General features: G+C 39.1%; 1 protein-coding gene across 1 annotated transcript; it reads right to left on the bottom strand.

Moving 5' to 3' along the window:
• Positions 1-385: 385 nt before the first annotated feature.
• LOC123610566 lies at positions 386-11,410 on the bottom strand. Its single transcript, XM_045501386.1, has 6 exons — positions 11,317-11,410; positions 10,774-10,910; positions 6,396-6,526; positions 4,652-4,793; positions 3,429-3,658; positions 386-614 (listed from the first exon to the last, which is right to left on the bottom strand). The coding sequence occupies exons 2-6, from the start codon at positions 10,813-10,815 to the stop codon at positions 386-388; spliced, it is 774 nt and encodes a 257-aa protein (XP_045357342.1). The 5' UTR covers positions 10,816-10,910; positions 11,317-11,410.
• Positions 11,411-12,143: the final 733 nt, after the last annotated feature.

Below are 12,143 nucleotides of genomic sequence, written 5' to 3'. Positions count from 1 at the left end.
AATAAGAGAAAAGAGTTACTAAACAGAAATCAATCGTCAAATTAGGAGTCCATAATGCATCAGCGATGTCATACATTGGTTGCTCTGCCTCAGGAGTCCAACAATGCCACTAGATTTCTTTTTTTTAGGAAAAACAATTCTTTCCAATGGTTTGAATTTGTCAAAGAGCTCTTCAAGCCCTGGAGAGGGGCTTCCTCAAGGTCTGCCTGCAGGGGGCAGGTCGACGTTGGCTAGTGTGACAGCTATGGAGCGGGCAGGTTGCAGAAGCATTGGGAAAAAAACACCACTACTCCAGTTGGTGATTTTAGTTCAATGGGAGATCATGGCGAACGCAAGGAAAAGCACAAATAATAAAGACCCACTTGAAATGCAGGACATGAGTCAGTTAGATGTGCACAAGTGAGTATCGATAAAAAGAAACATGAATGAGGAAGAAGACGACATGCCCAGGGCCCAGAAGTAGGAAGGGCGCTGCCAGATGGATTCTCTGGGTGCTGTAAGTAAGTGTCACAAGAGGAAGCAGGGAGGATTTGATCAATGGCACCAGGGGTTTAATGTCAAGGGGGAAACAACTGGCCGCGTGTTGGGTCTGATTTAATTTCTTTTCCTTCATTCTGCGGCAACATGGGGGCACATTCTTAATTCAGTTCATGGTGGTTTTGTTCCATTTTCCATTTGGAAATTCTCCCTGCCTCATAGATTTCCTTTCAAATATTTTGGCTCCAAACGGCCTTTGGCATTTGGGTGAAGCGAGTTCAGATCCCGCTGGTGTTCTTCAGCATCACAAGAACATGAACGTCAACCCTTAGCTTCCGATAGGGGGTGAGGGAGTCTGCTTTGAACATCGTAATATGTATGCCTTTTTAGATGAGGTTCACATTTACGATTGGATAAAGTTCCTATATTTTTTTTCATCATTAGATTTGTTAAAAGGGACTACAGCTTTTTATTAGAGGCCAGTAGGGGAGAGGTGGTATAGATTTTCTATCAAGGAGTGTCAAAGAATATGCTTCTGATGGCGCAGAAGGAAAACTTTGAGTCTGTCCGTTCAGTGCCTCCTACGTTTTCCTCATCAAACAGAAAACAGGCAGGTGTGCTAAGGCCACTGTGAATTCATATCAGCATTTCAGCATGGCCAGACAAGGGTCCGGAAGCCAGCAGCTGCAGCAGGCAGGATTTTCCTCCCTGCAGATCCAAATATGTGAGACAAAACTTGGCTTTCTTACATGGTGTGGTATTGTGTGAGTTGTGCTAGAGGGAAGAAAAATAGCTGAGCTTTGTAAAATGACAGCTCTCTATTTTTAAATGAGCTTGAAAAGCCTATTAAATTATGTATTTTATTGCCTCTGTGAGTATCATATTAAATGAATATTTTATTTTAAAGGCTTGAATAAATGCAAATAATTTTTGTAATGTTTGGTCTAGTTGAGTCCTTGTGACAAGTGTCAAGATTTCCTCACTGTTCAGTTGGAGAGATCTAAATAAGGTGGAGTTTCTCTACTATGAAATTGTTCTCTGAAAAGTCCCTGAAAGAAACTCTTAATTGAATCCTCCAGTAATTAGGTCTCCCACTGATATAGACTGAGGTTTGTCCCCAAGCAAATAATACAGGGGGAAACATTAATCAAAGACTTAAAAACAGTGTGACAATTATAGCTGTTTTAAAATAATAATAAAAGTATGACACGTACTTATAAATAAAACCACCATCACTTTTTATGAAAAATATAGAGTAATATATATATTCTCTATGAATATATATATGTACATTCATATATACTTGGAGAGACATGGAGAGACTCCAGTGATGGCCTTAGTACGCTAAAATCTTTCACCAACAGGATTGAAGAAATTCCATACATGAGCCTCATCTGACGCCTCAAAGACATCACCCTGTTGTCCCTCCAGGAACCCTGATTACTCTCCTCCAGCAGGAAACAATTTATCTTTCTTGGAATTTTTGACAGCCCATTGCTTGTCAAGCATTCCCTTCTTCAAAAACCACATTCATTTAGAACAAGAGTCTTCATATTCTGGTATGAGTACTCCTGGGAGTTCAGGAAATTGTCCCTGGGAGTTCAGGAAATTGTCCAAGGAATGTGAAGGCATGGATAGGGAATCCGTTTCCATTTCTCCATTTTCCATATGTGTGCTTTCCCAAAACTTCCATGCTTGGGATGCCTCAGTGCTCCACTGGCCCTGGGTTCTGCGTCCCCTGGCAGGGCTCTCCCCCTTGAACAGGAAATCCCTAATCTACCTGTGGTGGACAGACCTGGGAGAAAGACTTTCCAACACGAGCTGAAGGAACAATTCAGAATATTAGTGTCTGTGAAAGGCTTCTTATCTTTTTAATGGATTACGTATTTATTTAAGAATCTAGAAGCGACATTTTTTCCCTGTGTTGGAATATTTTGAATATGGAAACACTATAGGGTGGGAGCGGAGACAAATTTCCATGAACATGCTAGCACTTCCATCCTTCACTTTTTACCCCAAAAAGCATCACTCTGGAGGGTGATCCAAACCCATACTTATGCATTTGTCAGAACTGAAAAATGAGGGGCACCTGGGTGGCTCAGTCGGTTGAGCATCCGCCTCTCGATTTTGGCTCAGGTCATGATCTCAGGTCATGAGATTGAGCCCCCACTTTGGGCTCTGCACTAACAGTGCTAGAGCCTGCTTAGGACTCTCTTTCTGTCTCTCTCTGTGTCCCTCCCCGACTCTCACACACCCCCTCTCACTAAATAAATAAATAAACATCTTTAAAAAAGAAAAATGAAGTCAAGTGTTTTTTCCTTCTGACAGAAAGTCTGATTTGGCAGATTGGCATGTGAAGGGCCCCTGCTTTGCTAATCACGAAGTACGAAGGGCATTTTTCATAAATTAGTTGAGCTAACTCTGCAGCTCCAAGGTTTTCAAAAGTATATTTAAAACATATGACAAGATAAAAAGCATATTTTAAAAATAATTGATCTATAATATCAAGGGACTCTTACAACCCAGTAATAAGAAGGAAAGTAAGTCAATTTTTTTAATGAACAAACGAATTTGAACAAATGAGCAAAGAATGGCAATGAAGCAAATAAGCACGTGGCAATGGCCAATGAATACATGAGAAGATGTTCAACATCATTAATAGTTGGATAAATGAAAAGCACAATGAGGTGCTACTGCTTGCCCAATAAAATAGCTAAAATGAAGGACGCCTGGGTGGCCCAGGCAGTTAAGCGTCCGACTGCAGCTTAACTGACTGCAGTCCTATCAGGTCATGATCTCGTGGTTCGTGGGTTCAAGCCCCACATTGGGTTCTGTGCTGACAGCTCAGGGCCTGGAGCCTGCTTCAGATTCTCTCTCTCTCTCTCTCTCTCTCTCTCTCTCTCTCTCTCTCTCTCTCAAAAATAAACATTTAAAAAGTGTTAAATAAAAACAAAAGTCTGGTCAGTGTTATAAAGATGGTAGGGGAAGCTAAGGAATGATTGTCGTTTCTGCAGGTAAAATACACGCAAACACAAACACAAACATATGTATTAACTATAAGCATTCCTAACTTACCCACCTGGTGATTAATATAATGGGAGATGCCTTGGGTAAAAGGTCCCCATGCAAACATCTGAGGAAGCAGTACAGTGGACAAGAGGAGGCTAATAGTTGTAGAGCACTGAAAAGATAAAAGTTTCATCATGTTAAGTTTTGCTCAGGGCACAAGGTGGCAAGTTCCATAAAGGCAATGACTAGAACATCCAATTTTCCATATCTCTTACCACAAAAGCAGCTCAAGACATACTTATGAAATTGAATACACTGGCCCTGAATCAGATTATGAAAAATATTGCTTATTTTTCACCCAAAAGAATCTTCCCCATAAACTTAATCTGAAAGTAATAAACAGAAGTTGCAGATATAGGGAATAGGAAAATGTTTTTAATTATTTCCAAGTAGTTACTCCCAAGCTATGAGTTGTAATATTTCACTGTGTACCCAGCATGATTATAATTTTTATTAATTCTCCCCAGCTTGTGCAAATTTTTAAGGGATAATTACACTATTTGCTGTAACAAAAACAAAATCCTACCATATAGCATCAGGTGGGGTTGGAAGGATAGAAAACAAAAATTAAAATTACATAATTCTTGTGTGCATAGTAGTTTTGAAAGCTTCAGATACAGATTTATTAGATTGGGTTTCCAGCTGCACATGGAGTCATGATTCAGACTATTCTTTGACTATTGAGTAAATACACATTAGGCACTACTTTAAGCACTCATTATTAACTCCAAGCAGAATAAACCCATTAAGAGTGAGTCTATCTGGTTTATCAAGTGTATCTAGACTAGATTCTTAGGAATGTGTCTAAGTGTTACATTTATTCATTAGACCTCACTAGAATCCCAAAGTCATGTATTCATTATGTCAGGGAAGTTTTAATGTTCTGTGTCAAATGATGTTCTCCAAAATGCTGAAGTGATAAAATACGATTAACTTTATAACCCAGGTGTTAATTCTCATGACATAAAAAGGGCCATGAATGACTCACCAGTATTATAAAGAGCTTTGCTACCTTTGGTCTCTAAATGCCCCATACCTTGTCTTCCCAAACTTCCAGCCCCCACCTCAACACTGACACCAAAAACTTGGTCTCTTTCTTCTTCACCTGGAGATTCTCCTGTTGAACCTGAGAAATTTTCCTCAAACCAAACACTGATGCCTTCCACAGGCCACGGGGCAAAGTCCACTGCTGGAAGCTGCTCTTCAATCCAGGCTCCCTCTGGGAGAATCCTCCATCTATGTAGAGCCTGAGGAGGTGAAAACAAAAGCACTTGTCCACCGTGAACCAGCATCTCTAAAGGAATCCTTTTATCTTACATAACACACACCACATTAACTAAGATGGTGAAAATTATTTAATTTTCAGACTTGGTTATCTCCTTATTACTCTGTACTCTCACAGTGTTTTATGATCTGCTCTATCACGTGGCACTTCCCAAAGACTTGCTTGATTAGTCTTCTCTCTCCTTCTCCAAGCCTCATGAAGAGTTAGGGCTTGATGAATATTCATTGAATAATGGATACTTTAAAGTATCATAGACCTTTTTTAAAACTTCAAAGTATTTTTATTCCTTTTTCATACCACCTGGCCAAAGATTTCTTATTTCTGCGTTTCAAAAGCCATTAGTCCTACAGCATATTATTTCATAATTCACAAACTATACACTGGCTTCACACATAAGAATCTGCAGCCCACTTACAGTTATACCTTCTCGCTCATCCCCAGTGTTTCCTGGCTAAGCAAACAAGCATTTATCTACAGCTGGTATCTCTTACTTAACTGAATTACAAAATCCTTGGAAAGACCTACAAGTAATGACAGTAGTTACCAAAGGGCAAACTGTATGATTATGCACTTCATGTGTCTAATTAGTACAAATGGGATCCTGATATTTATGGGGAAGATGTCTTCCACGAGAAACAACACTACCTTTGCAAAAGCAAGTTACATATTTGCAAAGGAGAGATCTTTTATTACAACTTTCGTACGTGTTGTCATCTCCCGAAGCTCACTTCCCGTTGTTAATTACATTCTGTTCTGACAATTCAGAAAAGGCCATGTCTGGTAGTTAAAATCTGGTCAGCAGCTTCATTTCCAAGGTAATATGCCTTATGTACCTACTCCCTGCCCCACCTCTTCTGCAACTCCCTTTTTCAAGGACTTGAGCATTTTATGGACTTGTAAAGAAATTGTATTATATCTAATGACGATGATGTACATCAGTCATAATCCTAAAGTTCTGCTCATTCCTCACTCCACCTTATCTCCTTTTTATGACTCTATTTTACTGTCATTGGGATTACTGAATCGTAAACCTAAAGGGGAAAAAATGTTCCATTTAAAAATATCTTTTATACTATAGGGGTTACGCCCATATTTTGAATCCTCATAACATATTGCATATCGGTTCTTTAAAATGTCTGTGGGGCGCCTGGGTGGCTCAGTCGGTTAAGCGTCCGACTTCGGCTCGGGTCGTGATCTCTCGGTCCATGAGTTCAAGCCCCGCGTCGGGCTCTGTGCTGACTGCTCGGAGCCTGGAGCCTGTTTCGGATTCTGTGTCTCCCTCTCTCTCTGACCTTCCCCCATTCATGCTCTGTCTCTCTCTGTCTCAAAAATAAATAAACGTTAAAAAAAAATTTTTTAAAAATGTCTGTGTTGTATCACATGAAACTAGAATATTCAACTTCCCTTGATTTCCCCCTATCTATACATAACCTCCATGAAGTCAGGGACATTCATACTCAATGCTATGTAACCTTAACACCTAAAGTTGTGCCTGGCTCATAATAGGTACCCAATGATGTTGTTAAATAAAAGTCTATGAAAATCTATTGTTGAAAATACTGACCTTGAAACTTTTTGCTTTTCCCATTTCCTCCAATTACCCTGCTCCTTATGAGTCTTCTCTTCACCTTTTGGTGGCACCCCGTACCGGCTGTGGCCATCTCCATATGTGTTTCTCAGCCCTATGATCATCAACTACAGTAAATAAGTAATATGTCTCATTAAGTTAAATGCAACAACTTTAACTTTACCCTGTTAGTGATTCTAATGCCTACATTTCCAACCTTGAGCTCTAATTTGAGCTCTAGTCCTGTATCTCTAATTGCATGGAGGGAATGACCACTGTAAAATGATGTCTGTGCTCTTCCTACCAAAGTTGACCCATGTACCTAATCCCATTCTTTCTATCAATGGCATTCTCCAAGCCAGTCCAGCTTGAAAATCTACCTTTCCTTTATCCCCTATAGCCAACTAATTACAATGACCAACTCCATATTAATTCAACTAGCATCCTAAACCCAGCCCCTCCTCTTCAGTTCCACCACCATACTCCAACTCTGCCCTCATTTTCTCATATCCAGACAACTACATTAGCCTCTTGGTTTTCCTTCCTCCAGCTTCTCTTCCCTTCAAAATCCTGTACACCCAACACTTGACAGCATGTCCACAAATATTAGGAGCCGAGCATTATTTGTTCAATGAATGAACGGATGGATGGGTAATGGATAAGTGCTCTATCATAACATGTGCCTTAGATATTTAGTTCATAACAGTCACCCCTGTCTTAATACGTCTCAACTCAGGCTTCAAATCTGTCCATAATCTGACTCTAACTTTTGTCTACTATGTCCCAACTTCCTCACTGTCCCCGGTAGCTTACCCTAAGCACACCAGAATCAAGCTTCTCTAGCTCTGAAAGCACCCCTCCCTCTTTTCACACATGCAAAATTTGCCCTATTACGTCCTGAATAGATGTCTAGAATGACTTGTGTCCCCCATTAGCCGTCCATCTTCTCTGAATTCCTATAACATTCCCTACACAATAGTAATAAATTTGGGCATTCTAATGTGCATTGTCACTGCACTATTTCTTGCACATATGTTTTTTTCCCTCAGCTAGATTTACATAATCCTGGACACTATGTCTTAAGGTCTTTTTGCTTGACTGACTACAGTGATTTAAAGGACTAGGTATTTCTTTAACTCTCTACATACTTCATTTTGCCCTTATATGCTTCCTATGAAGAATAAAAAGGAAACAAATTTTAAAACAGAACAAAACCTACACATAACAGGCTCCTGAAAAGAGAGAGCACTGTATGTTCTACACCAATTGATTAACATGAAGCATAAAACCCAAGAGAAGCTTTATAAGTAGAGCTTCCTAAATGCTTACACTGATAGCCAAGAAATAGAGTGGAAAAGTAAGAAAAATCAAAATTAGAAACAGGATACCTTCCCTTTCTGCTATTACTTCCTGAAAACCCAAAACTGACTTACTATTTATGAGTAATGAGTAATCAGTTTCAAATGAGAATATGTGTATATATATATATATATATATATATATATATATATATATAAACTTATTCCTGTTCTTGTATAATACATATGTAGAGAAGTTTATTTAATTTGATGGTTTTCTATGTACCTAAGAACAAAAAAATCTGTGCAACCTGTTTCTTAAAAGCATCCAGTAATAGTAATGTCAAAAGAAAGACAACAAACACAGATAGAAATCAATTATCAAAGAAAGCACCATATAATTTTATTAAGGATGCTTGTTCCTACAACTCAAAACTTGAAAATGCTCTTATCAGATAAGTTTCAAAGATAAGAAGAACGACTGAAGAATGAGTTTATTTTTTGACCCTCCAAAGTCTAGCGGCCATTTAGTAAAGTATTAAAAATAATAAAGGAAATAACTCACATTTTTTTGGCCTCAGGAAATACTCTGTTGTTTGTGGAAGTAATTCCCAATCTTTATCCCCTGTTTTTTCAGATAATTATTTCAGCATTCATTGGGCTTTGGTGCTCAATCATAAAATAAGAATTTTTGAGGAAGGATCCCAACAAAAATACTAATATGTGAGCAGAGCCACCCCCAGGCCATCCTATGAGATGAATTGTATATCTTCTCCTTCCTGGGCATTCTGCTGCCCTCTTCCTGCCAGATGCTCGCTGTGGGTCATTATAAATTTCTACTCTTGGCTTCCACCACTTTCCCAGGGGAAAACTTATTCTCCAGAAAGGTCAATCCACTCAATATTTCATAATGACTCCTCATAGGTACTTGACTCCCCACTTCAATATGAACCATTTCTGTCCTCCAATGTCTTCCTCTGGCCTCACTACTTATGCAGATTTCACCCTTCCTTCAGGGTCGCACTCAAGCCCCACCTCTTCTGTGGAGTCCCCACCCCCATCATATTAGAGTCTGCAGAAATGCTGCAGAGCTGTAGCATTCATGGAAATGCTGTCTTCTCTCCTCAAGAAATGCCTACCTATTCCTTTATGTCTCTCCTCCACTTTCCTCCTCCTGTTAACTCTTCATGTCTTGTTGAGAGCTTTTCATTTTGGTTATAATTTGTGCTTAGACATTTCTCGTGCCCCTGACGATACAACAAGCTTCTTAAGAGGAAGACTATGTCCTATATTATATGACTCAACCACCAGTATGAGCAGTATCATACATATGCCAAGAAATAGTGGGCCACTCTGTAGACATCTGTTTAATAAAGGCAATGTAGTGGTCTAGAGTTCAAAGATCTGGAATCAAATTATGACTTTGTTACTTACCAGCAGCAGCAGTGTGACCTTGGCTCTTTTGTTTGCCCTCTACTGGCCCCAGCTGCCGCAAATGTGGCATACAGTGTCATCAGCTATTTTCAGTGTTGTTTTTGCTATTGTTAGGGTTGTGGTGTCGCCAGCAGCCCCCTTTCATCCATAACCAGAGGACGGGCATGTTGGTGGTGAGAGACAATTCTTTATTTAAGAAATCTTAGCTGTCCCATGAAACCCTATGGAGAAATTCACAGAGTCTCCTCACTGCATTTTTCTGAAGTTTTTCTTCCAAACTCACAAAAGGAAAGTATGGGAAGGCAATAATAACAAAAGGAAGGAAACATTTATAATATACATGTTCACTCTTTAAAACCCAAACAAATGATATGGAAAAGTCTTTACTGTCAAATATCACCTTGTAATCATTGATGGGCATCCAACCTCAGTTATGAACAATATGCCGGCTTCTGGAGATGATTTTATGGTTCACTGCAGTCTTGGTCAAAATCTTTAACCCATGACCCTCGCTTCAGTGAAAAGGTTCAAAACCACGTTCAGTCATTTCAAACCTAACATTTGCTTGCTTTGTGCTATTGGAGTCTTTCTTCAGCATAAAGGTATACCCAAAAGGGATGTGGGCAGCCAAGTGGCAGTCCTTGGGGATGCTAATATTTGCACGCCTGAGTGACTCTGATTCTCACATGCCAAAACAATTAAAGAAGCAGGAGTGGACTAAAAATTGTGAGAAATTTTTTTCTCTTTCTAAGTCATTGCTCACAGTTCCTATGCATAATTTGTTTTCCGTTATACAGACTTTAACATCTTGTTTACCACCGCTCAGATGGAGTGTTTCTATTTAGAAAACTTTCTGAGTCTCTATGAATTGATTAAGAGTGGGATTACAGAATATAAGGCGTAGTAATTATTCAGTGTGTGTGACAAATGCTCATGCCCAGGAGGTGAGCTCAGCCCAGACCTGTCATTCATCTAAACATTACTTAGTTATTGAGCAAACGCTATATCCCAGGCGGTGTGCTAGACATTGGGAGTACCTCGATTGCTTTGCTTCAGGATCCTCTATATTGTCTTTTAATTGTCATTTGCAATTCTTGTCCTCTAAACTGTCATTTGCAATTCTTACTTAAGATGATCTGATTGACAAATCAAAGAGGAACACAATGCACTCTCAAAAATCAATCTGAACTTAACGAAAAGAGTTTATATTCAATCTCACAACAATGCGATACGGTCAAATGAACTTCCTGTACATGGTATTTGAAGGTGTCCTAAAAAAGCGCCTCTCCAACATCATTCTCTAATCCTCTCCCATCTTTCAAGACATCACCTATATTATCTTAACTTATCTCAGTTAGTCATAGCCTCTATACCAGAAAGTCACCCTTTGTTTTGCCCTTTTAACTTTTATTTCACTATGTTTTCCCATCCTCCCCACTCTTAGAAAACATTCTTTTTACTCTGTCTCTGCCAAACTGAGACCGCTTTTCTCAAATTCAAGTAACAGATTCATTTCTCCTGTGAAATCCTTTTATACATAGTTTCCGTCATGATGTTCACTTGAATAAAGGACATTCCAATCAATCTCAAACAGTAGCTAGATGATTCTAAAATATAAATGTAAATATGCATTCACTACGCACCTTACACAGAGGAGCTGTATAATTAATATCTGATGAATGCATAAAAATTCCTTTAATTTTTCATCTCTCTACATGAAGATCTTTCCAGTACACTATCATTCTCTATTAGTGTACATTTTGGCACACCAACAGCTTTGCTATGGAGAGAAACCAATTGTACAAAGTTATAAAGACCATTAGCAGTAGAAAAATTGTGCGAACTTTGTGGAAAGAGAAAGTAAAGGTTGAGTCATTTGACAGTGGGAGCCACTTCAAAGGGGTCTTAGATTTTTAGAAGTTAGTCCTGGAGAATGTAGACTGAGACTAATATAACAGATGCTTGACAAAACTAGACCCAACTTCCCTATGGAACACACACACACACACACACACACACACACACACACTCACACATGCATACAAAACAATGACTGGTCAAGTCATAAATTGGTGTCTTTTGTCTAGGAATTTCAGTGGTAGACAGATAGATCCAGGAAATTTGCACAGAGAAATACAGCTTTCCAAGTTAGTCACCCAACAGACACGGATCAGCAGAGCAGTTACTGTTCTTAACTGGCCTCCCAGAGGTCTCCTTGGTCAAGAATGGTGGAGGCCAGCAGAAACTTCTCAAATTATGCCAGAATCCTGGGATTGACCTGGAACAGAACCATAGGGAAGCAGGAACAGAAGCTGTTTGTTCATTTGCCAACATTTACCTCAGCATGAAACTGCCAAGTAAAAAGTGCCAACAAATTTTTAAGACAAGTACCCTTAACTACACAATGGTCAGAAGACTGAGCACAGAGTCAAATGCACATATTTATAGCACCCTCTCCTGAGCATTGGATCTTGCCTAATGTCTGAGAGTAAAAAAATATCACTTCATCAGTTTCGTGTCATAATCAACCCCACGATAAGACCTTCAATCAGACCGTGAAAAGTTGAGACTTTTTCTCACATAGGTCCAGTGATGATGAGAAACAAATATTAAAAGGGAAAAGACAAATTGGTAAGACCTAACTCCAGAAAACAAAAGGGTAAATATATATCTTCACTTAGGAAACATTATGTTCCTTTCAGCTGGATGTCTTGTGAAAACAATGGCAAAGTATAATGACTTGGTTATTGGCCCAAAGATACAGTTTTCTAGAAAAATGTATCTCAGTATGAGGTCACTTGGGATAGTGGGTCACAATTGGGTGCTGAAGGAATTTCAGTTAAAGATGCCTCCTTTATTGCATCGCAATAAAAATATACAAGTTAATCAAACGCCACAAAATTTTTCCTTGATGATCTACACAGCTCACACTGCATTGTCAAGTAGCTATTTAAATTTACAACTTCAAAGCAGGGGAATTTGCTGACAGGTATGACACAGAACATCTTGGTAG

The sequence above is a fragment of the Leopardus geoffroyi genome, chromosome A1 (genome assembly GCF_018350155.1).
Source record: "Leopardus geoffroyi isolate Oge1 chromosome A1, O.geoffroyi_Oge1_pat1.0, whole genome shotgun sequence".
In the NCBI taxonomy this organism is placed as follows: Eukaryota; Metazoa; Chordata; class Mammalia; order Carnivora; family Felidae; genus Leopardus; species Leopardus geoffroyi.
The sequence above is the reverse complement of the archived record's forward strand: the minus strand, read 5'-3'. Positions and strand labels throughout refer to the sequence as shown.